A 25,431-nucleotide genomic window follows, 5' to 3' on the forward strand; every position below is an offset into this window, starting at 1 on the left:
GGCTCGTGTTGGTCCTACACAGCATGTCAAAGCAGCAAAACACATTATAGAGCAGCAACTGAGACTGAAGTGAGAGCGCAGCCTGTATATAAGCTTAATACTATAGCTGCTGCTACTGCTTACATAAAGAGCAGAGCTGAGCACGACGTTGAACTGAGAGTTCAATCCACCTTTCAAATCTAAAATAACTGCAGCTGGATTTCTCAAACCCACACTTGAACTGAACTTAAGCGTGGCGCATGAGCTTGTTCATGAAAGTGCAACAACCGTGAGAAAGTATATTTGTAACAAACACACAGATGTATTTGTGTGAGTGTGTACAGGTAGAGGTAGCGAGTGAAAATACTTGAGTACAAGTGAAAATACGCATACGAGTGAAAATAATACATTCAGGTAACGATACAGAATCACTCCACCCCCACTCTCTCTGACACACACATGTGTGCAGATACACACATACACACACATGCGCACACACAAACACACAATGCCTCATCACCTGCAGTGCAGCCACAAACTGAATAGTGCTGACGAGTGCCAGAGAGTGTCCAGGGGGAAAGTTGAACTTGACCGTGTCCAGGAAGTGTGCATTGTCCATCTGGATATCCACAAACACGTACAGCATCTTAATGCCTGCTGTGGAGTCTATGGGGACTGCAGGGAGACAAAGACATAAGAAAGATAGATGAATAATTCACTCTGTTATGTCAGGTAAGCCTGCAGTGTATATATATATATATATTATATATATATATATATTTATACACTATATATATACACTATTCATGGTAGCTCCAGCCTGACACTTTAACGCGCAGCACATGTTCAGTGATACAGTTATATGGGAACACACACAGTACATACTGTATATAGCATGCAGTCGGCACACTCACGCACCCTTGTGATATAACTGAAACTCATTCCATGTGAGTCTCCAGCACACGCAGGAACCGATGCAAAGACCTCAATTATTTAGGGAAGGAGAGGGACACATGCGATTACTATTAATGCCGTTAATTTCACACGCCATTTACTACGCACCCGGGCCTAGGAGAGGTAGCTAGAGACCCGCTGAGTTAGAGGCGGAGGAAAGCGGGAAAGAGTCCAACAAAAGAGAGGGAAAGGGCATGGGTAAGGGAGAGGAATTATCGTTGGTGTTGATCATCATAATTATGGTTCCTTGTGTTACATTCAATTTGCAGATCATGAGCAAGAGCATTTTTTTATTTTATATGATTAAACAAATGGCCCATTATCGTGCAAATGTTTTTGAGCAAGTGCAGCTCACTTTCTGGCATAGATGAAAGCAGGAGTGAGAGAGATAAGGGGAGCAAAGTGTGATAAGGGGGGGTGGGAGGTGGAAATATAGAAGGTGAAGATAGAGGGGGGGGGGGACTGGGAGAGACCGGAGCGCTGGAAGATACACATCCTGACAGAAGATCGGAGGCAGATGGAATGGAAAACGGGAGTGAGGAATGAAGAATCCCTATGAAAGTAGGCTGGAAAACACACTGGAATTCAATTGTGGAGGATGGGGAGGGTTAATAATGTACTGTATATATTCAAAAAGATAAGGAATGGAAAAGAGGATTGGAAAAAGAGATGGGGCTAGAGCGTGTGTGTGTGTGTGTGTGTGTGTGTGCGGGGGGGGGGTTGTCAATTAGCTGTGATGAATGGGCTGGCATGTCAGCAGAGAAGGAAGGGAAAGAGTGGAAGAAAGATGGATAGGGGTTTAAGAGGTGGGCTTTGCAGCAGGCCCATGTGCTGTGTGAGAAAGCAAGGAGTTAAATATAACATGGATGAAGGGGAATGATGAGTAAAAGTTCAGACTGAGACATACAGCTGTCTGTTGCTTGTTTACAGGCACTACCAAAACATAAAGGGCAAAGTAAAGTGGCATCGATCTGCTCTGTGATCACATTAGCGTGGAAGCCCGAGAGCACTTAGCCACTGCAATTAGAGACGCAGTCAATGAGATGGACAAGACTCCCATGCTCCATCAATGTTTTTATTCATCTATGTGTTATATCTAAGGTCATCCGCACACTTGCTTACTAACACCCATGTAAACAAAGACAAACATTGCTGCATCCAACTCATCTTTCATCACGTCGCCAAATTTAACATTGATTGGCATTCAACATTTGACAGAACAATGTCAAAGTTGTTGCACGTGTTTAACGAATCCTACATTATTTTTTGCGCAACATTTCTCTCAAGAATAAAAGAAAGAAAGGAAAGGTACATTTTTGTGAATGAGGCCCATTGTGTTTTAAGGTATGGTTGCACAAAAAGTGGTGCATTTATCCAATACCATTATGATTGATTTTGATGATGTTTTATTTTTAATCCAATAAATACAGTGACAGTTCCATTTTGTTCAAACTTATTTCATAGTTGTATGATAATGGACAAGAAACCTGCGAGAATTCACTGACCAGAAATCTTAAGAGTCATGTATTTTTCATAAAGTGTAATCTGTATTGGGGAAACAAAAAATAAACATAAAACATTGTGGTACGTGGAGGTGCTTTATGACGACAAAAGGAAAGAGGACAACAATGCTCAAAAGAAGATGCGGGAGAGGGAAAGAAAGGTAAATAAAGGGAGAGCGGGAGGGACGGTGTCTTTATGAGTCAGTCGGCGCACAGTCTCTTTAATCTCGCACAGGTGTCTGACATCCTGGGTAGCGGTGCTGATGATGCTCCGCAACATCTGAGGCTGGGCTGCCATGTCAGTCAGCGTTACCCAGCACTCTGCATCATCTCTACACTGTGGAGTCTGCAGTACAGTCAAGATGTCCTCATAAGTGAGTGATGAAGGTCAGTAAGACACATACTTGGACTGGCACTCAAACACAAAGACTCTGTGGAAATGTGTAGTTGCTCTAATTTCTTTGAATATCTCTCTACCCTTATTTAATATCTGGTCTAATAGACCCAGGCCTTCATAATTCAGAGAGAATTTAGAGGCTTAACACTGATTCAATTTCAAGTATGGCAAATGCTATTCTTAAGACTGGTATCAATGTCAGTGTCTTTGCTTTTATCGGGTGCTCCTGTGTGTGTAAGTGAATTTGTACCATATTTGTTCTTTTGCAAACACGCACATACTCACACACACAACAGGGGACCAACATTAATGTGTGTACGCACACACACAAACAAACACACCAACACAAAGAGAGAGTTGTCCAATGTATTAATATTCTGTTGGTCATTTCTGGTATTTGGGAGAGGTGAGGTTGCTCTGGCAGGGATATATCAAAACTATTGATTTAGCATTTCCTCCCATGTTCGGCAACAGACAGCGGGGGCGAGGGTGAAGGTCCTCAAGAACTGCTCGAGGTTTTCAAAGGACAGCTCTAATGCATGTTCCCCATTGATCTGCTGGGTAAATGTGCTGTCCAGGCTCCAAAGGTCTGATATGCCTTCCATGCTAGAGCTAGGCACGCCGTACTAACTAGTTACGCCTGCAGTTGATCGATAGCTTTGTCTGTCTGTCTGTATGTATGTATGCATGTGCTCTGCCTTCCTTTTCATACAGCCCACTCTCAGAGGGTCGGAGTCCTTGTTGCTTGCTCGCCTCACATGTTTCTCTGTGTGGTGCAATTGTAACTGAATGTGTGCGTTTGTGTGCAGAGGGAGAGACAAATGCAGAGAGACAGACAAATAAACAGGAAAACTGACAGGCAGAGAGAGAGAGAGAGAGAGAGAGAGAGAGAGAGTGAGAAAGACACAGAGGGAGACTCACTGAGACAACTGTGGCCATAGTGCACCATAAAATCGGCTCCCAGGGCTCGGGCGGTGAAGTCGTCCACACAGCAGGCTCCGTACGTCACGTCCCCCATTATAATAGTGTCTGCCTCTGTGAACCTGGGAGATACGCACATAGAGACACTAATCAGTGCGCTGCAGTCACAACCCGTATGCACCTCCTGCTGATCGTTACCATGCCGATCAATACACACAGCATGCCGGGCGTGGTGTGATTATGATGGAGTTGAATAAGATCAATCCCTAGCCACTCGCTACAGATAGAGTACATTATACAGTACCTGACAGGACGTCAGTCAATGACTCACTCACAGTGTATCAGAGTGACACGCTGCTATTCTATTGCTCTTCATGACCGACAGCCAATGGCCCCAGTACAGCACAAGCTGGCTGGTAGTTACTGCCCTGCCTGTCAGGGGTCAATGGGGCACCAGTCAGTCTGGCTAGAGATAGACTTGACAACGGGCAGAAGCAGGAGAGGAGTGCTAGGACTAGTAGACATAAGCAGATTAGAGTTGGTAGGGGTCTTGGCCAGTCTATTCCTGGCCTGGATTTAAAGCACATCTGGCTGGGAACAGGAGAGACAGTCTGAGCAACAGATACACTGGGTGTTTGCAGCATTAGAATAAAATATTTAGGCTAGACACGCCGTGCCACAAGTAGGCTGAGAGAGTGGCACAGACCATGGGGGCCTAATGTTCCACTTTGAGGCTGTGATAGAAAAAAGTTCATGGCCTTCATAAGTGGAAAACTACCAAATTACACAGGCATCTGTGGACCTAGATCCGTTAGAATGAATAGTCAATCTCGCTACAGAAAAAGGAGCTCTTTCTTTTATCGCCCTTTCTAGGCGAATAAAATGCTAAGTAAACCCATAAAGGCTAAGTAAAATGAATGAAGGCTGAGAGTAACGGGGAGGAGGTGCAAATGAATGGAGGCCTGATGCATTGTAGAGCAGGAAAGATGGGGAGACGAGGGGGTGGGTGTAAATGGTGGTTGTTGCCAGGTATTTGTGGCTGTATTCTGACAGATTTAGGCTAGACAGAGCGGGTAGTATACAGAGGAGAGAGGGCTTGGGGAGAGGAGGAAAGTGATAAACAGAGACGGCTGCAGACAGAACAGAACAGCATCTGTACCAACCAACAGACTCTTTAGTAATGTGCCTCCTGCTGCCCAATCTATCAACCCACATCCACTCTGTCTGTTTGTTCTTCTGTCTGGGAGCCCCTCATACTTTAACTCTTCACAAAAGGGGGTTCAGTCAAAGTTCCCATTCAACCTTTCCTCCCTCATTTTTCTCTGCTGTAATCCCTCATTTGCTGCCTGCTCACCATCATCGTCTGGTTTTCTTCTGTGTTGTCTCTTGTTGTCCATCTCTCTCTCTCTCCCTATTTCCCTGTCTCTTCTTCTCTAATGGCTGCTCTCATGTGGAGGACAGTACAGGCCAGCTGAGCCCAGGAAAACGTGGCAGACAAATAGAGCAATTCATCTGGTAAATAAATAAATATTTGCCTTGGGAGATTTGATTCAATTATCTGCCCTCTTGTCAAGGTCTTGATTGCGTGTGTGTGTGTCTGTGTGTATTGTGTGCATGCAACAGACAGTAGGCAGATGATAATGAGTTAAATCATGTTATCACAAGGTTAGTTTGAGGTCTGTTTTTGCTTCACTACAGCCAGTTTGCTTCACTACTTGTGCACCAGTTTGCTTCACTACAGCCCATTGTTCTTTTGTGGCAGTCGACTGACTTAGTTAGGAGTTGCATACATGTGCATCACTCTTCCAGCTAAAAATACACAGCCTGCCCACCAGAATGCAGAGAGGTACTATACCCTGCAATCCACCATAGACCACGCAGCAGCATCTACAATGCAAAATACAGCACTGCAGAAGATTATTGTATCTAATCAACCATCTATCTGCCAGAAACACCATTATCACGCTATCTCATTGGCAGTGCACATCTCATTATTTCCAGTGAGTGAGTATACTGAAATTTCCCGGTAATAAATGCTAGGAATCCGATTAGGAGGCCCATATGAGACATGATGCTACCGGGACTTGGGCAGAGTAATTACTGGGCAATGCGGAGTCCCATATCCCGCTGGGAGAGAGGGAGAGATAGGGAGGAAGGAAGAGAGAGAAGAGAGAGAGAGAGAGAGAGAGAGAGAGAGAGAGAGAGAGAGAGAGAGAGAGAGAGAGAGAGAGAGAGAGAGAGAGAGAGAAGAGAACCAATTCTCAGGGTATCACTGACTATTGGTGTTAACCGAAGCCTAACATTCTCAACGCACATACGTACATATAAAACGCCACTCTCTCTCAATCCCTCCTTCTCTCCATCTCTTCATCTATCCCTGCCTCCCTGCCCTCCTCTCTAGTCTCAATCACTTCCTTGCTTTCCTCAGCGTGTCAGCTTTGGTTTTGCCCCATCTCAGGCTATCCAGCTCAACCATTGCAACCGAAATGTCATTAAGATGTAATTAAGATGTCGGAAAAGCTCATGAACTCAATAACAGCCCTTGTTAATTAGCTCTTTAGCATGCAGCTCAATATATGTGTGATACATTGCTCACTGATTTGGCTATTTGTTATAAAAACCACTGTGCTGATGTGCAGAGTGCAAACACAAGTCTATGAATAGATTATAATATGCACGCACACACGCACACACACACACACACACACACACACAAACACACAGACAGATGATTGCTTGTTAATGGAATAACCGTCAACAGATTGCAGCAGGTAAGTTATTGATATGTCATATGACTAGACTCTAGTATTGTCCAAGAGTGGCAGGGCGGGAATGAAATTAGATTCATCCACTTCCTGCTGTCCTCTGGAAATGAAATCCATGTCTGACTTTTAACAGGAATTTCATCATGCCAGTACGGGAAGGGGACTCATTGGCACCAGGGTTTTCCAGTTAGGGAACGTTACAGCAGACACATAGGATGACAAACCTCTCCACTGTCTCCAAATCAGTGCATCAGCACACACAAAGAGCACCACTTCTCTGGTGATGCGCTTTAACTAACAGGCTGCTTTCATTTGTTTGAATAGCCATTGACTGAGGGATTGCAGTGTTGCTTTGGCTCTTTGGTTTTGTTTTTGGTTCAGAGAGATCCAGCTTCACTCCTGGGCCCATTCCAGGATCAGTTCAGTAGGTGTTGCAGTAAGAATGGCTCTTATTTGGACATTTATATAATGATATACTGCATGGGAAATTATGCTGTATTTGCAATTGCAATTATAGTATTGTATTATTTTTTGGCAGGCTGAACAATAAGGCTAGATGATGAATTTTCATTGTATTTCCATTTTTCTAGCAGTGGATGCAATTTTCCAGCTGTATAGGGGGGCACTGCAGCTAAATTATTATTTTTTTTAAATCCTTTATTTATCCAGGAAAAGTAGACTGAGCAGGCTTGCTCTTTTCCAGCAACACCCTGCTTCACAATTCAAATAGATCCACACATTCATACCTGTGAGCTGCCCAGTACAACCACAGTCTTCTACTGTTGGCCACTGAGCAGCTCCACTGGAGCATTTGGGAGTTACTCAACAGCACCTTAACAGCGGTTGTTGAGAGAGTGGAGAGCGATACTCCTTCACTTTCCCCACCCCAATTTTCCCAGCCAGTCTGGGGATTCGAACCGGCGACCCTCTAATCACACGCCGACTTCTCTAACCAGGAAGTCTAGGCCAGTGGTTTTCAATCACAGTCTTTGGGACCCAGAGCCTTGCTGGGTTTCATTCTAGCCATCTAATCATGGACTATTTTACACCTGGGATGCAAGGTGAATGCAATTAACTGCACTGTACCTGGTAGGATAGAAAACCACTGGTCCAGGCTACTGCTATTGTAAAGGAAACACTGGATGGTTGAAGTACTCAGAGGCTCTCATATGAATTCTGTCATGTTTCACTGTGCTGATGACTGCAAACACAAGTCTGTGAGCAGACTGAAATACAGGCTACTCTCATATGCTTGTACACCTGCATGATGCATTTAGGGATGGGAATATGGGATTTGATGCGTCTTTGTGAGGAAAATGCTAGGTACAGTATTTTTATTTTAAGTTTTAATTTCCCAGCAGTCCATATTAATTCCTCAAATGTTATATTACTGAACCTCTCATCCCCACTTAAATGTCACTTAAAGACACTCAATCTCAGACCTATTAACCACCTTCACAGCCAACATGTGCTACACAGGTGGCCTTTTATGTGTGGAATTTGCAACCTGTCCAGGAAAGCTTCCCTTCCTTTTACCAAATGCATGCTGGGATAGGTTCCAGTTCCTTGTGGACCCTGAATAGGAATAAGCTGGTAAATTTAATTAATGAATTAATGAGTCACACATTAGGCAAACACATTCACATAGATGCAACCCGTTGAAGATGACACCATTATTAACATGATTTGCAAGCAGAAAAATAAAAAATCTATAGCCATTTATAGATAACCCAGGGAGACAGTGTCATCAGAGGGAGGCAGAACAGAGGAATTTAGCCAATTGCTGAGGAAAAACGTTTTACTTGATTGTTGAAAACTCTCATGGTATAAATGCAATTCTAGCTCTCAGACATTGTCTTCTTCTCGCATTTTCTTCTACTAAATACAAAATATGTACTAGTCACAAAAGACCCAGATTTGAAACAGACGACTTAAAAGGAGTTCAAGTTGTCTGAAACATTTTCACCACAAATGAATCCTGCCAGATCCTTGTGCTAAGCTCTTATATAGAACCTTGTGATTTATGATTATGAAGCTTTTATATAGAACCGTTGCTATCATGGTGATTTATGAACGGCAAAAATATGAGAATCTTACAGCTGTGTGCCACAACACACAGACACAGCTGGGGTTACTGGGACTGCCTTTGTGTGTATGTACGTCTCTGTTTGCGTGTGCCTGCACAAATCCATGTGCAGCGAAAAGGAAATAAATGAGAGACAAATTGAGAAGATCAGCATGAAAAATGGCTGCGTTGCTCAATTCTTGGGGATTTCATAAATTTCCTACATATTCAAACATGAAACATAAATCTCCAAATTGAACAGCGTCCAGCTGAGATGTACCTTGGTTGACCAGGGAAAATACATTTGCAGGAAGGAGGATATCAGGGTTTACCAGACTAAAGGCATTGTTCTTTCTCTAAAACGCACAGCTAGAATTGTTCTGACATCTATCCTCGCAGTCTAAGTGGACTGTAGCAGTACACTGTACAGTAGGTTATCCAGCCATATGACTGTGCTACCAAGTCAGACTTTTCCCTCACAGGTCTAATAATAGCAGGGGTATTGGTGGTCTCACAGGAGACAGGCTGACAGGCAGGTCAGCAAGGTGGGTACAGCAGCAGCAGCAGCACTGCACTTGCATGGTTGCCACTGATACACTGTGGGCAGACAGCTCAAATTAGCATATGTGGCATATTTCCCTTTTTACCAGCGACATACAATGTGCACACACAGACACATACAAGTGCACAGGCACATTCCTTGTACACAAAATGTGTGTGGGTGTGAAATATTTATTTCCTGCACCTGGTGATGGCTCATCTTTCATTTCATTACATTTCAGACATGAGCCCCCATCCATCCGTCGTGAGTCTGGGAGTGGGCTTTGGCACGGGACTACGGGAGAGAGCAGATTGGCGCAGGAAGAGAGGCTTCTCCCAAGGTGGCAGGGAAACTCAGCAGAGATGAACCCTCATTATTTCCTCCTTAAACGAATTGAGTCTAAGCTAGTGAGAAAAAAAACGGAGAGAAAGAGTGGAGCAAAATGAAAGTCCACTGGAGGAGCTGATGTTACAAAGGGAGATGATAGAGAAGGGAACAAGAGAGCAATGGGGGGAGTGAGTTAAAAAGCAGAAGACAGGGGCAGGAGAGGGAGGGAGGGAGAGAGAGAGAGACGGAGAGAGAGAGAGAGAGAGAGAGAGAGAGAGAGAAAGAGAGAGAGAGAGAGAGAGAGAGGGAAGGGAGCATGAGAGAGAAAAAGGGAGAGAGAAAATGAGGATGACAACGAGCAGAGGACTGAGTACGTAAGATGGATGAGCTGTTTGCTGCCGGGTTTGTAATATTAACAAATCTGATATCTATAATCTGCTTTCCGCACATATAACACAGAAAATATCCTGACAAAGTACTCCCTTCCAAAAAGAAATTTGGCAAGGGGCACTGGGCAGGAGGATTAAATGTTATCTACTTCTTCCCTCTCTCTTTCTATATATCTTCCTCTCCATGTCCGTCCCTCTCTCTCTTTCACTCTGCTGTCAAATTGACACAAGAATGCTAGGCCCCTGTCTTCAACAGAGAAAATTTGGAGACAAAACCCCTATAAAATATGACAATCTAACAGCAGTGAGCAGTGCAAACAGAGAGACATGAGGCGGCGAGTACGGGATGATGCTTAGACAGATGTTTTCAGTAATACCATTAGATAATCCTTTAACTCCCTGAAAAACAAGATCATTACTGCTATTTCTGTGAGTGTATCTCATCTATTTGTCATGGAATGTATTCCAAAGGCTGAGCCATGGGTCATTATGGAAAAGCCTACAGCTTTATCAAGATACAGCCCTGAACTGCACAGCACAGCACAGCAGAGCATGCTTAAAAGAGCTGCAATCCAATTTACTAAACAAAACCCCCCCCCAAAAAAAGATGATATGGCAACAGTTATTATAAGTGTCTGATATTGTGCTGATACTGCTCTAGGAGGGGGAAACTCGAGGCTAGGACTACACCCAGGAACAGATCTAATCTCTGGGGATCTCCTAAAATAATACAGAAAAACTAGTCTGACACTGCGGTTATCAGATCTGCGAGGATATAAAGAGAGGAATCAGGATGAGGGACCAAAGAGGACAGATAATGGGGGTATTAAATGCTATTGTGCAGCGACAAGAGCAGCACACTAAAGCTTCCTTGGAGCCGCTGATGCTGGGGTGCCAAACCACTCATTCACCTTCTGTTTAGCCTTAGGTAAATTAATCATAGCAATGGGGCTTATGGAATTCCCGGATACGAATACAATTTTAGAAAGTACTTTAAAATGTATCAGCTGTGAGACACAAATGAGCCAGAAATGTAAATGTAAAAGTTTACAAACAAGAGCAAGCCCATTTGGACACAACCCTGTGTACACGCTGCATTTGTACATTCCAAATTGGACATTATTTACTTCATCAAATACACTACATCACTGCCCTCCCAGACAAAATTCCCATGACAAAAAAACACAACTCTGAGACAAAGTTAGAACAAAGAGCTTTTGCTGTAGCAATTGATGAGGTTACATCTATCTAGTCCCGCTTTCATTCACCCCTAAGGCCGCCTTCTGTCATCTGTCACTTTGCTCCCTCAAGTCGTTTGGCACTCCCTCTCCTCTCTTCATTTTCCCAAGCCTTTTGACACCTTTCCTCTCTCCCTATGCTCCTTGTCTTCATTTCTTTATGTTACTATATATCATTACATCTCACACTTCAACACCGCTAATATTTGGGAACTCCCACACAGGAAGATTTCTCTCAACTGTACATGGCTCTAGACGGCTCCTGGTGCCTGAGTTGTCCTTCATTCATCCTCTAACCAAATGGCTATCCCCACATGGCTGCTCCTCGCTCTCCCTTTCTTTTACACGAGTATAGGTAAGATGAGTTTAGCTGCCGTTTCATGTTGGATTAGAAAATGGATTGCCTTCTTCTGCCCATTTATTGGATCGTGTTCATAATCATCCATATTGTCTTACAAGGAGTGTGAAATACTCCAATATTGCAGTTATCAATGTTTCTGCAAAACAGAACTGCAGTGACATTTTCACACTCTGCTTTTTCTATTATTTACAATTTGCAGATCGCTCAACTCTATTTTGTGTACTTTCAGAACGATAGAAATGTCAGTGCAATTACTGTGAAAGGACATTTTAAATGCCCTGAGCTCATTTCCATGAACATGAGCATATGTCCATATTCTTCCCATACGTTCTTTTTTTTTCCAGGCAGTGCATAATATTGCACATCTCTGTATGAGTGCAATTACGTGGGCATGCGCCTGGGAATGAGCTATCCAAAATGAGAATGATTATGCCTGGTCTGAGTGGTGGTGTTGGAGAAAGAGTGGAGGGGGAAAGAGGGGCTGTAAACTTGAGCACTGAGCATTGCTTATCTCGTGTACAAAGCTGAGTAGAGGGAATGTGTTTATATCATTATCATAAATAAGCAGTAACCAGTCAAAGACACAACACTGGTGGCCTCTCGACTGGGCCAGGCACCAGCAGTGCGGTGGAATTAGCTGCTAGCCCCTTCCCCTCTGTGCACTCATTACCATCGTTTAATATTTCATTTGGAGGTCAAAGGGCAGACCTTTACACTACTAAACACAATCAGCCCACAACTGGCTTGCCCAGTCTTGTCCAAGTCACCAAGAGGTGCAGGAAGTACCTTTTTTCTTATATCTCTGAAGAGAAACAATTGCATTTTCACGACAGCTCAGGCAATTTCCAAGGTGCTATCTGCCAAGATATCATATTACACACAATGTCATCACCTATCAGGATTTCCAGTCTGTCTGGACAAGATGTCTGTCTAGATGAGAAATATGATTAAGATTAGCCGAGACAGATTCTGTAGGTATTGTGGGGGTCCTCCAGGGCCTTGTGTGAGAGACACATAGAGACACAGGTGTGGCTGGTTCACTTTACACGACTACATCATGGGTGTGTGAGCCACTTCACCTGAAAAAGCAGCAGTGTTACTTCATCCCAGAGAGAAGACCAGTCCCTGCTCCGCCAAACTACTTCGGATAGTGGTAATGAGAGTCTGAAGCTGCGTTCCTGAGTGCTTGCCTTGTGCCTTCTTGTTCCTGACTCTGACATATACTTCATGTGAAAGATCTAGGTAGACAGTGGGAGGTGATGGAGAGCAACGGGAGATTTGGCTGGGCAGCATTAGGTCTCTAGGGGGGTTGCGGGTGGTCACTGATGATGAGATGCTGTTAGAGTTCAACATAAGCTTTGGGTGGGCAGTGAGGGTATGCCTGGCAGGAGAGCTAATTAGTCAGCGCATGGCTGTGTGAGAGAGCTGGGGGCCTGCTGCTCCCCAGGCCCAGTGTGAACTACTTATATAAGACAGCCCAGGACAGAAGGCGGACACACACACACACAAGCATCCACGCACAAAAACATACACATAAACATGCACATACATGCCAGCATACAGACGCATACACACAAGCTCATATTCACTCACTCACTCTCACCCAGAGCTGTTGCTACCTACAGCTCAGCTGTGCTGTGGGCACGGTGAGGAGAGTGACGAGGCGAGGGTAAGAAGGCGCTGGAGGCTCCTACCAGGCTCTTTCCTAATGGTAGAGTTGACATTTACCCTGGGAGGTCGTGGGCTGTGGCCGCTGCTGCCACGGAAATGATTCAACCTGCTGTGTGGAATATAATGGAATCTATTCTGATGGATGGAGCAGGTTATTGTGAAAAAGGACCTGGACAGGTCTGTGGCTGGGATTCATTTAAGACGAGTGTGTGTGCATGCCTTCATTTATCAATACACTGGATCTTCTACAGCGAAACTTGTGTTATCTAGGGCCCATGTAGATACCTTGCTTGGATGTTAAATGATTGGGGGGAGGTTGAGAGCAGGTATGTCATTGGGTTTATCAAGTGAGCATCTTCCATCACAGATGTTTTGTTGGATGATGTCCATGACACCCCCGGAGGGCTCAACAGTAAGTTCTGGCATCCCAGAACCACCCGCCTCCACACCAGCTCTTCTCACTGATCAGACCTCACTGAATTCTGCTATGTTGTTCTGACATTCTGTCACGTTACTGTTGGTAAGGCGTTTTGCTTTACATTTTTTACTGTTTCAGAGGTAAATACTTAAATACCTGTATCACAGAAAGCCTGCATGTCCTGATAACCTACAGACATATTTCTTAAAGTTAGCGGCTCATTTGATAAAAAGTGAGATTAAAACAATGTGCCAAAGGTTGGGCAACCTTTGGCACATTGTTTTAATCTCACTTTAGTCTCAAAAGAATTTCACATATTGCCACATCTACGGATTTGTATCAAGTGGTGGAGGGATTTCTTGCAAGTAGCCCACATGGGTTTCATGGTCATTTTCCAAATGTGAGGAACAAACCATCAAACCAAAATTGTAACTACAAGGAAAACAGATGGATGTGGTGTCTTGTTTCAAACATTTGTGGATTTTAATTGATTGACTGATTTTTTACTGATTTGATTATTGCGATTTGTGGTATATAAATGCATCAGCTCAGTGCCTTCAAATGTCACACTCTAATAGTCTAATAGTTTAACATGGTGCTTTGAGATTACAAATTGCAAATTTGAGGTTACAAATTGCCAATCCCTGACTCATCATTGCACCTCGTATGCCAAGGCTGGTTGAGCATCTCTGTCCATGTGTAGACTTAGTCACTGTTCTATCTTTTTCTTTTATTATTATTTATAAACGCGGGAAAGCTTCATTCCTACTTGCGAGTCCATATTAGTCAGAAATGTGGACCTCAGTATAGTCTGAGGTCCCAGGATTTATATTTACTGACTGTCACCAAAGCTTGAACAGAGTTTTGGAAAACAGCATTCATGACCTCTGCTTCCACTGCATGCCACCCTGCATAAAGACTTGAATTATGCTGTCCTGTCCATAACTTTCTGTGCTGCTGCGGTGTTGGCCAGGCTTCCCTTGACAAACAGAGTCTGGTTAAATAAAAGTTAAATAAAATTCTCATCTATGCCACACCTATACTATCCTCACACTGCTACTTACAATTAGGCTTACAACTCCGCAACATCTTACCCAATTATTTTCTGACCTCACCTTCAATCTCAACAATAGGCTAATAGGCTAACCCTTCTGGCTTGAAATGAACTGAAATACAGAGGAGTTGACCCCTTTGGCTTAAAACAGCCTGTTCAGCAGTTCAGAAACTAAATTGTAAAAATAAACATAGGTTTGGCTGAACCTTCTGACTAAAAATGGCCAGCTCAGCAGCTCAAGAATCTTATTTCAACTGTTTAACTCTGTAAAACAATTGCTACCATTGCTATGCCATAACATGTTAAATAAACTTCTACTTACAGTATATCTTATATCTCTCTCTCTGATCCCCAGCTGGTAGGTTTTCTTTTCAGCTAGAGCCACTAGCTTTTCTTGTTGGCTAATTGAGGTACTGCTTTTAATCTCCATCTACAAATTCCTATTTTCCTGAGTAAATGGGTAGTGGATATGGCCACAAATCCATGGCAACCATCTTCAAGAGGCTGGCTCCAGGCTTTCCAGGCTCCTGTGCTAGCTCATTGTGTCCAAGCTTTTTACCTTCATATGCCTCATCCACTGCATCTTCCCATGGCAGTGAGCTCAGCTACGTAATTGGATGGCTGAGTGTTGGAGCACAATACCAGGTCAGGACTTCAGCTGATGCTGACTATCTCTGGTGGGACTGTAAGGTGCTGGCCTCTGTCTGTTCATTTCCCAGTCCCAATAGCCTCCCCTTGCTCTCCTAACTTGTGGCTACCTCACTCCTAAGCAACATGCATCTGTCTGCTCTTGTGTCTTTCACTCTAATTCTGCTAGTACGTTTTCAAAGGCTTTTATGACCGCTGCTTTGCCATTAACTGATGTAGAATTGCAGTCCAACACTAAGGAGCTGGTGCAAGTTTTTAAAAGCGCCTGCCAGACTCTCCTTGACTCTGCTGCCCCTTATAAGAATAAGAAATCTAATACAAAAGTACTGCCATTGCTCAGCAAGTACACATAGGTCTTAAAGAGAGCCAAACAGCAACATAAGGCAAAGGAACTACAGTACAAGTCTTTTATGACATTTTGAAAGACTCCATGATAAAGCATCAGAAGGTGGTTAAAGATGCTAGAGTGGCCTCGTCATCAGCCCCTCCCCCAGTCATGGGACTGAAGCCACATCAGACAGTTGTGAAGACTTTTTCTTTTTAGATTACCAAAAAGACTAAGCATGTAAGGCTTCAGATTACGCCCCCTGACCAGGTCATAACTGTTAATAGGGAAATTTATGTAGTCTGTAATCTTTTGCTGTTTTGAGTCCATGTCTCTCTCATCTCTATCGGAAATTGTATCTCATATGAGGTCCACCACTTGCCCCTTTGATGGTGTTCCTACAAAATACCTGAAACAGGTCTTTGACACAGTTGGTCCTGGCATTTTATCAATAATCAATAGCTCTCTGGAAACTGGCATTCTCCCTTCTCTTTTCAAACATTCAGTAGTTCAATTGCCCCTTAAAAACCTGAGCCTAGATCCCTTAAATCACATCAACTACAGGCCTATCCTCCAAGCTTGCATTTTTATCTAAGAGTTATGAGAAAGTTGTTTCAAGCAAACAAATAGCTTTTATGAATCAAATTTTTTTTCAGGAATTCAAATCAGGTTTTAGAACGATACAACAACTGGGCCTGCCCTCATTAAAGTAACCAGCCTCAGATCCTCAGTAGGGTTGGGCCGACATCTGCTCCCTGCATCAGACAATGTGCAACTCCAAAAATCACCGAAAGGCGATAGCATCGTCGGGCACGGGGGGGTTCTTATGCTCCTATTTTCATACAGACAGTCTCTGCCAAGCAACCTGCTCAGCCATGTAAGGTCCTCATTCCCCATTGTGCTTGCGCAGTCCCACATTAGCTTCCAGCTAGGTTATATCACTTTTATAAACTTTTTTTACATGGGAATCGGGAAAGTGCACGCTTCATACCAACTTGGACAATGTTTTGAATCTTAGATAACACAACCATGGCATCAGAATTACATTTCATAAGGCATAACTCGCCATAATGGTATTTCCTGGTACTTTTGCAGCCGCTGAACGCAGTGGCTGCTGCAGGACTTGAGATCCAAGGTAAGCAAGGTAACTAATTTTGAGTCAGCAGGGCTACACTTCGCCTATCTGGCAATATTCTGGCAGATAGTCTGACAAGTAAGGACAGCCAAAAGATATGAGCAAAGTAATTTGTAGACTATGCAAAATCTAAAGCTATTCTCTCCTAAAATGACTCCCGGTAATTTGCATCTGCAGTTGTATAGCGGAAGTGGCAACTCAGAATGTGTGAATAAGTTACATTGTTACTTGTTTTCATATGACCGCTATAAGCGCTATCGTCTTTCACATTATGATGTCTCAACCTTTGTCAATGCCTATCAGTTTTTGTTGATAGACAATGGCATCGTCCATCGGTCCAACCCTAATCCTCAGGCAGGGCCACTGGAGCTGGAGAGATAGTACGAGTGCAGGTGCCGGGGGAAGAGGTTCCTTGGACAGAACTGTAGGGTCCTACGGTACGGACACATGCCACAGTTTAATCTTTTGATATGCTAAGTAAGCTAGGCTACAAATGTTAAATTTAATAATGGTCAACTATGGTGGTTCTGATATAACTTACACAGAATAAAATAACTACTCAACATTCATCAAGAGTCCTCCACAAAGTCATCCATTCACATCACTTGACCTACACTTGTACTTAGGCTACCGTAATGATGCTAATAGATGCAAATATATAGATTTTGAGTTACCGTAATGGTAACATCTTTTAATTTATGAGTGGGCAGGGCCCTTCTGGCCATTCAAAAGTCTAGGCTTAGGACTTAAGGTGACCAGGCTTTTACTATTATATTGTTTTTACCCTGAATTCTTATCTTTTTATCTTGTGCTCTCTTTGTTTATACTTGTAAATCATGTCATAAGTATGTTTGTTTTTACTTATTTGCTAAAGCACTTTGTAAACTGTATTTTAAAATAGTACTGTACAAATAAAGTTTATTATACTCAATAGCTATTTCCCGACTTGTTCACCTTCCAAGCCAATTTGATGGACAAGATTCTCTCTCCTACCAGGTCAAGAGGTTCCATTTGCTGCCAGCACGTTCAACACTTTATTATGCTGTCAAATGTCCATGGGAAAAACTAACTTAATCCTGACAAGATAAATTGTTTTAAAATAAACTGACCATTGCCGTTTCTGAATAGAAACTACCACTTTCTTCTTTTCTAAGGGTGATGTTTTGTTTCATGAAGGTTTGAGACCAAGACCAAGGCCTCCACGACCCTGTGCTAGTTCCGCTACAATATTCTTAGGTCAAAGTGCAGATTGTGCTTGCTAAACTGCTTCTTCAAATACAATATTTTGTACTCGTCTTCTATGTTGTATAATGTGTATGAATCAAAAGAGTCCCATTCAGCGAGGAAGCGGATGTTTCTTTCACCGTTGTTGATTTGTCCTCAATAACAGGAGCCCTTTGGCCTTGTGTGCTCAGCAACTTCGTCATTCAACTGCCAAACATCAGAAAACAAGAGCCCTGATTAGGTTACAGGCCACCATCTCCATGTAGAGGCCCAGGTTTTTCATGCCATGAACACAGTGACAGGACATTAAATGCTAGTGCTGTCCTCATGATTAGGCCATGGGTGAGTGGGGTCGCAGCCCCACACGTTCTGCTCTCTGCTACCCTCTCTATATCCCTCCACTGTGGCAAAAGCAGCAGCAGCAGTAAATATTGAAGGAAGTTCATAAAAGTATCATTCAAAGCTAGATCGAGACAGCTGGCACACCATCAAAGGCAATAAAACATATGGTACGATGACAACACATGCATCATTGCCTGCCTGCACAAGTTACTGATTCTTTCTGTTGTTCTGAAGGCTTTTTCCCTTCTGTTTACTTGTGAAACCAGAGTTCATGTCTCTTTGAATTCCTCTGGCACTGTCAACACTGGGAGGATAAAGGAGGAATGACGTGGAGAGAATCGTAGAGAGGAGGACGGCATTGTAATGGATGGACTTCTGCTGTCAATATAGTGGCATGGTTATTAGACTTGAGCCGTAAGAGAAGCTTGTGGTCCACTTCAAAATACAAAGTGGACTCCCTTATGAAAGTGAAACGAAAGTTTATGTAGTCTGCATGTCACAGATAGCAACCTACAATATGATCTGGGTAAAGTCATGCCATGCTAAAAAGAAAATCAACAATCCAGGGACATATGCGGTTTCATATATGTGCATGTATACAATTAATCTTTTAGGAGCCCTTTTGCACTCTTTTGTTGGGATTCTCCTTTGCTTTGCAGCCTTTATGTGAACACTTCCTCAGTTGTGCACTAGAATTGCTGACTAGTCTAAGGAGCACAGACAGAGCTGGAGTATGTGTGTATAATTATGTGATTTTTTTCTGTTTGTTGGTTGTGTGTGTGTGTGTGTGTGTGTGTGTGTGTGTGTGTGTGAGAGAGAGAGAATGAGGCAGAGAGAGAGAGAAAGAGAGAGAGAGAGCATGCTTGAAAGCACACAAATTTCATGTCTGTCGCTTTGAGCGTTGTAGCAGAACCAGGTCTCCACAGCTCAAAATGGACCCTTGAGTAACATTATTTCCCAGGAACAAAAATGACCCTTCACCTTTAAAGCTACAAAAGTGTCACCTTGACGCTAACCAAGACTAATGGGGGATCTCCTCCACCAAACAGACAACTCTCCTGAAATTTACAAGTTTTATCTACAAGCCACATCAGACTGCAGACCGGGATCTTCCTCACACACACAGACTCACACAAATTAAAATAAGATTTCTTTTTATCTGGACCAGAAGACGGAGTTCTACTGAATTGATATTGGACAATTAGTCACTTTAGATAATTAAATACATTTTGTATCATGTTACCAAAAGGATCAGGAATTGCTTTCTCCCTTCTCTTTTTAGTTCCGTAGGAAAACCCCACCTTTCTGGATAGAGCCATAAAAGTCATAAATCCATAAATTCTTTTCATTCTTGGTTTAGTCCTCTTCTCTAGTTTGTATTTCCCAATGTCTCCAATGAGTTTTTAGAATAGTGTGAATTATATACTAAATTGGTTAATCATATATGTTTAAGTGTTTTAATTATCCTCCCAATAGTTGGAACCAGTTATTCCCCTGGGACCACACTGCTACCTAAGGTCTGATTATATTTACCCATTCTTGGCCCCCACATCGATAATTATGTTCTATTTGTGTGTTGTATGTTTATTAGTAAAAGTTAGAGAAGCCAGAAGCTCCAGTCAACTCTCTCAGCTGACCACCAACCAGCCTGCCGAAGCCTCCCTGCTCCATCCTGCCTGGAGTCCGGTCGACAGCGGAAAGCCAGTCGCAAGGACATCCACCTGAAAGAGCGTCTTTTTCCAAAGACCCGCTCCAACTCCATCGTTTGCTGTTGCCAGGCGACCTGTCTATTGCCGAGCTTACCAGACTCGCTGATCTTCGGGAAACCAGTTTACACGGTCGAAACCTCCTGATGGACCCGGCAAGTAGGCTGAAACATTTTCCATGTCTTTCTGCTGAGAGTTGATGCAAAAGCTTTACTAAAATTATCACTTAGTCCAATCAGGAAAGTTAGTAGTTAGTTAGTTAGTTAGTTAGTCTGATTGATCCCTTAGAGCGACCCACCCTGTTTCTCCGGTTTATTGATCTAAATTGACATAACACTATTTACTGTTGCCAATAATTATCCCTAATTCTCATTTCATTTTCATTCCAATATCCCTTTCCTTCTCATTTTATTTTCATTTCATTCTCATTTTATTTTATTTCATTCTCATTTCATTATTCAACCTATAGTTTAGTGTTTAATTCTGGTTTATCATCTCCCCATTTATCACACATTTCACCCGTTTCATGTATTACATGGTTATTTGTTTGTTTGTTTGTTTGTTTGTTTGTTTGTTTGTCTAGTAGGTAGTTAATAAATATATTCATTCACTATAAAGTTGGTTGTTCTGTATTTCCTTCCTTGAACTGAAAAGATCTCATGATCTTCAGATTGATGACTGATTAGTATGGCCAAGTAAAGGTCTGTTTTTCCTGGTGCCCCTACGAGTGTAATTTGATATCTTGATCAAAGTTTCATATTTCCATACCTTTACTAAATTCTAAATTTGATATTTTCGACTCTACACGCTACAGCGTGGTGCACTGTAACTGTGAGTGTGTATGTGCATGGGGGGGGGGGGTGTGTTTAAGCCTATGTGTATTAACTGCAGCATGGCCATAATTCAGAGCAGCTTGCCCTCATTAAGATTTAGCAGTCCATCCCACTGAAGCGCCTTACTCTGTGGGCAGCTTAGCCCTTTCATCCCCATTTTGATATGGACGTCAGCCATGTCTCCTGAGTGAGAGGTATTGTGGTGGTGGTGATGGCAGAGCCTCCCAACTGCTGGGACCTCTGGCAACTCTGAACATAAGCAGGGTGACATAAGGTCAGCCGCATGCTGCCCTGACACACAAAGGTCACTGGCATTCACTCTCTCTAACCCCTCCCCTCCAATCCCGAGCTAGATCCATTTTATGAGGACTATGCCCATTTGCTAGATTTTCATTAACGCAACAGTTGGCTTGGTTGTTTCCACAATATACTGCTCTGAACTGTTAGCTGCAAAACCTCTTTTGTTTTATACTTCATCTTTCTTGTGTGATAATTATCAAGTTTTACAAGGGATACTCCAATTGGGAGTTAATACATTGTTTTTTTTTTTTTTTGTGTTTGAGCTGCTAGTGCGGGCGGACCTAAAGGGGCTGTCAGCTAAAACTGCTTTTCTCCACGCCATCACATCAGCAAAGCGTGTGAGTGAGTTCCATGCCTTATCAATCAGTGATTTGTGTTTGAGGTGGAACCTGGATGGTTCAGATGTCATTCTGTGGCAAATTACAGCATTCCTCCCTAAGGTATTGTGTCACTCTCATTTCAATCAACCTGTCCAGCTGGCACGGTTTGACCCTCCACCAGAGGGGAGGGGAGGTGAAAGGAAAAGCCACTGTGGCCAGCATGGACCCTATGCCTATGTAGTGGTTACTGCACTTATATGGCAGTCAGACCAACTTCTTATTTTGGTCACTCCTCTACCAGGAGTGCTTCCACTCAGCTGTGAGAGGGGTGGCCTTGAATGCCATTTGCAACGCGGCCTCTTGGGCTTCGCCATGCACATTCTCCAGATACACTGGATACATCCAGCGTTACGCACTGCCTCTGGCGGTCAGGAAGGATGAAACAGAATGAGAGTTACTCATGTAAATGCGATTCTATGAATCCTGGATTACCACCAGATTTCTCACTCGGAATTTCATGAACTTGCAAGAATATCTATCCGAATGACAGTAAACTCGGTATCAGCCTACGTCATCCAAGGTTACGAGTGACTTTGTTGGTATAAATTCTCAATCTATGTGTGTGTGAGATGGAAGTAGGGCTGTGACGGTACTGAAATTTTCTTACCGTGGTGAAAAAGTAGCGCCCCCCTGCGGTTTGACGGTTTACCGCCAACCCCAGACACTGCAACATTTTATATTGTTTATCAATATTTTATTTTGTATAATAAGTAGGCTATTGATATATTTATCAATATTATATTTTAAAATTTTCCTGAGAACAAGAGTTAATAGAAGTAGTTTGAGGTACAGAGAGATGACGCTCACGAGACGGGGAAGGATGCCGACTAGAGCGCCTCGCATGGCCTAGGACTCGTAGTTATGAATAAGTAATGAGCAAGAAAATCGTACTGTAGCCTATTTGTTATAGCCTCTCTGATGTAGGTCTATACTCTAAATAAAAGCTACAGGTATGTCCATTCCACGTCTGTCCCTACAGCACCGCTTGCGCAGCTGTTCAAGAACAATATTGGACTTTTTACACCGGCTGGGGTTGAGATTTAAAATTTAAATTTCTCAAACACTGGAAATGCTATGGTCTCATCCTTCCATGAGTTTTTCCAAATATTTAGGCTTTAAAGGCCCGTGTTCTTTCTAAAAAATTCTAAAAAACGAGGATTGTAAATTAATTTTTGCAATTTTCTCCCTGCAACACACCCGCAACTTGCGCGAGTACAACGGGCTACAGCGCGCTGATAGACGGATGTGAAAGTCTCTCCCTCTCCTCCTTTTTTCCATCCAGCAAGTCAGCGCCATCAAAACGTGTAAAGTAATTTCACTCATATGATTACTGACATACCTTTAGAACAACAGTGCGATGTGCGAGGTGCACAGAGACATGAAGCGTGTGATAGTCTGTCCGTGGATGAACTGGAAAAGGATTTAATGGACAGAGCTCATTATGTGTATAAATATTTGACATTAAACAAATGTTATTCATGCTGGTTATTTCCTTTTATTGTATACGATATATACGGTAACATAGGCTATAGGAAATATGAGATGAGTGCGTAGGCCTAAGTAAAGGCACATTCCAATAATTCCATTCAGTAAATTCAGATTTAATTGAATTTACTGTTTATCATTTAATTGGTAAGTCCCTTTTTGCCGTTTTGCTACTCAAGTGCTTTTGGCGCTGTGCCTGTAATATTTCATATAATAAAATATACAATAAAACGTGATGACAGTAATGATCTCAACCCCGCGGTAGGTGTCACATGACCGCGGTATTGCGGTAATGCGGTAACCGTCACAGCCCTAGATGGAAGGTATTTAGTATTATGAACAGCCTCTAGCGGTCATCAAGGATTCATAGTTACATCTGTAACTTTCATTCTAAAGACCGAAAATGTACAGAAAATTCTTAATTAGTTAGAGAGCACAGGCAGGAACAGAACGGCTAAAGGGGAACTATGTAGCAGGAGCAAATGAAGGGAAACCGTGGGAATCATGGTCTCTACTGCAATATGAGGGAGAGTGGCGTGAATGGGGATGAGAGGGTGAAAAATACAGAGAAAGGACTGATAGAGGAGGTGGTGTGAAGACAGTGAGAAAAGCAATTAGCAGACGGTAATTGCTCTCATTAGAAGAGATTGGGCAGATTTAGAAGACTCCTAGATTATACTGTATAAATGTGGACTGTACGGGTGTGTGGGTTAAAACCCATGTAGCACACAGTGGCAGCTCTCAGTCTGATAGCAGTGCTACTGATAAGACTGGGGCCTATCATCAAAACTTTGCCTCACTCCCTCAACTCCCTTGCAGCGATAAAAAAACGGAGTACGATGAAGAAATGACTGTAAAGAGAGTGATAGAGAGATAAAGAGGAAATGCTAGAGATGTGATACTACTGGAGCAAATGAAGGACAAAACAAAAAGTGAGGGCGGTGGGGTAAAGAGAGAAGACAGATAAAGGTTGAAGCAAGAAAGAAAGACAGCCCCTTCCCATCCCTTCTTATGAGGGAAACCAGAGGTGTTTTCATTTATCATGTCCTCATATGATAATGTTAACATGTAGGGCACGGTAATGGTATGGTCAAACTGTTGTGATCCAAGTTTCCTGTGTGAAATCAAATATCCGGCCAGCCTGAAAACCTTATGGCAGCTTTCACCACTCTATCCTTCATCCTGTCCATCTGGTAATCAAGTTAGCATTGACTAGACACCTATGAAAGGAATCCACTCTGGATGTTGAATGATGCGGCCATTTTCTTTGAGAAAACACTTAGCAGACACTGCTCCCAAGAGAGAGAGGCCAACTGAAGGTGAAATGAGACCATGGAGAAAACAACCAGGGAGAAAAATTGAAAAACAGGGCAGAGATTTTTCTTGCACTTCATAGTGGCCTTCACTAAAGGTTTTTCCTATGGCACAATGCGCAATTCTACTTACCGATTACTGATACACAAATTGTCTTTAGCACAGTATGGGCCAGAGCTTGATGTATAAAAGGCAAATTATTAAGCCTGGAGCACATTAATGCTGAGGCACTTCTCAGTGCAGGAAAAAAAACACATTTTTGTGTTAGTGTGATGGAGTGTTGGTGTGCACTAGGGCCTATGCAGACTGAAACAAGATGTAATTAACAAGAATAATGTCTCTTCCCTCCTTCAACTGTGAGCAAGTGAAGCAGTGATATCTGCTCTGTCCTCATACAGCACAATCGTGTCTCATTTTCTGCTGAATCCCTGATAGAGGCGAAGGCAGGGAATTATGATAACACTCTGGCTCCCTTAATGAGTACCAAGTGGCCGCGGCAGTTGAAGTTCACACGCCGCTGACTTCACTTCACTCACTTCAGCAAGGACGCCTGCTGCTCACTCACAGACAGACACCCACAAACTTTAAGCAATCAGACTGCGAAATCTCTCTCTTTTTCCGAGCGTTCAGATACAGCACTGCACTTACCTCTCAATGATGTCGGCAATGACACAGGCAAACATCTGCAGGCCCTCTGGAAGCTGCAGAGCCACTGGAGAGAGGAGACAGGCAGAGGAAACGGAAAACAGATAAAAGGTTACATGCTTGTGTTAGAGTGACAGCAACATGTTATTTAATATATCCCAGACAGCACAGCTATACACACCTTCTGCTATTAGTTCAGAGTGCTTCACTGACAGCAAAGAGTGACATTTCAGGGCAATTTCCCCTCTGCCACAGTATTACTGTTGGTTTATCTTACAGTGTGATGGGCTGTAGGAAATACAGTCCAAACCAATCACTTCAGTTCTATCTTTACACCTCATGCCTTGTACAGAACCATTAAAGTCTCCCTTTCTCCACCTGTCTCTCTCTCTACGCCTGCCAATGACTCTATGAGTCACACTCTCTCTGGTACTGACATATACAAATACACCCCCCATGCATTACACAACTTTGTGTCTCAAACAGCATTAATTCAGTGTGGAGGAATGGAT

General features: G+C 43.0%; 1 protein-coding gene across 1 annotated transcript in view; it reads right to left on the reverse strand.

Moving 5' to 3' along the window:
* Positions 1-25,431, reverse strand: part of dph1 (diphthamide biosynthesis 1) — a 52,684-nt gene that overhangs the window by 17,342 nt on the left and 9,911 nt on the right. The window contains exons 3-5 of the mRNA XM_071897145.2: positions 24,923-24,986; positions 3,754-3,875; positions 500-654 (exon numbers count right to left, since the gene is read on the reverse strand). Coding sequence (XP_071753246.1) covers positions 500-654; positions 3,754-3,875; positions 24,923-24,986 — 341 coding nt within the window. The remainder of the gene's footprint in view (positions 1-499; positions 655-3,753; positions 3,876-24,922; positions 24,987-25,431) is intronic.

The sequence above is a fragment of the Centroberyx gerrardi genome, chromosome 6 (assembly GCF_048128805.1).
Source record: "Centroberyx gerrardi isolate f3 chromosome 6, fCenGer3.hap1.cur.20231027, whole genome shotgun sequence".
Taxonomy (NCBI): domain Eukaryota; kingdom Metazoa; phylum Chordata; class Actinopteri; order Beryciformes; family Berycidae; genus Centroberyx; species Centroberyx gerrardi.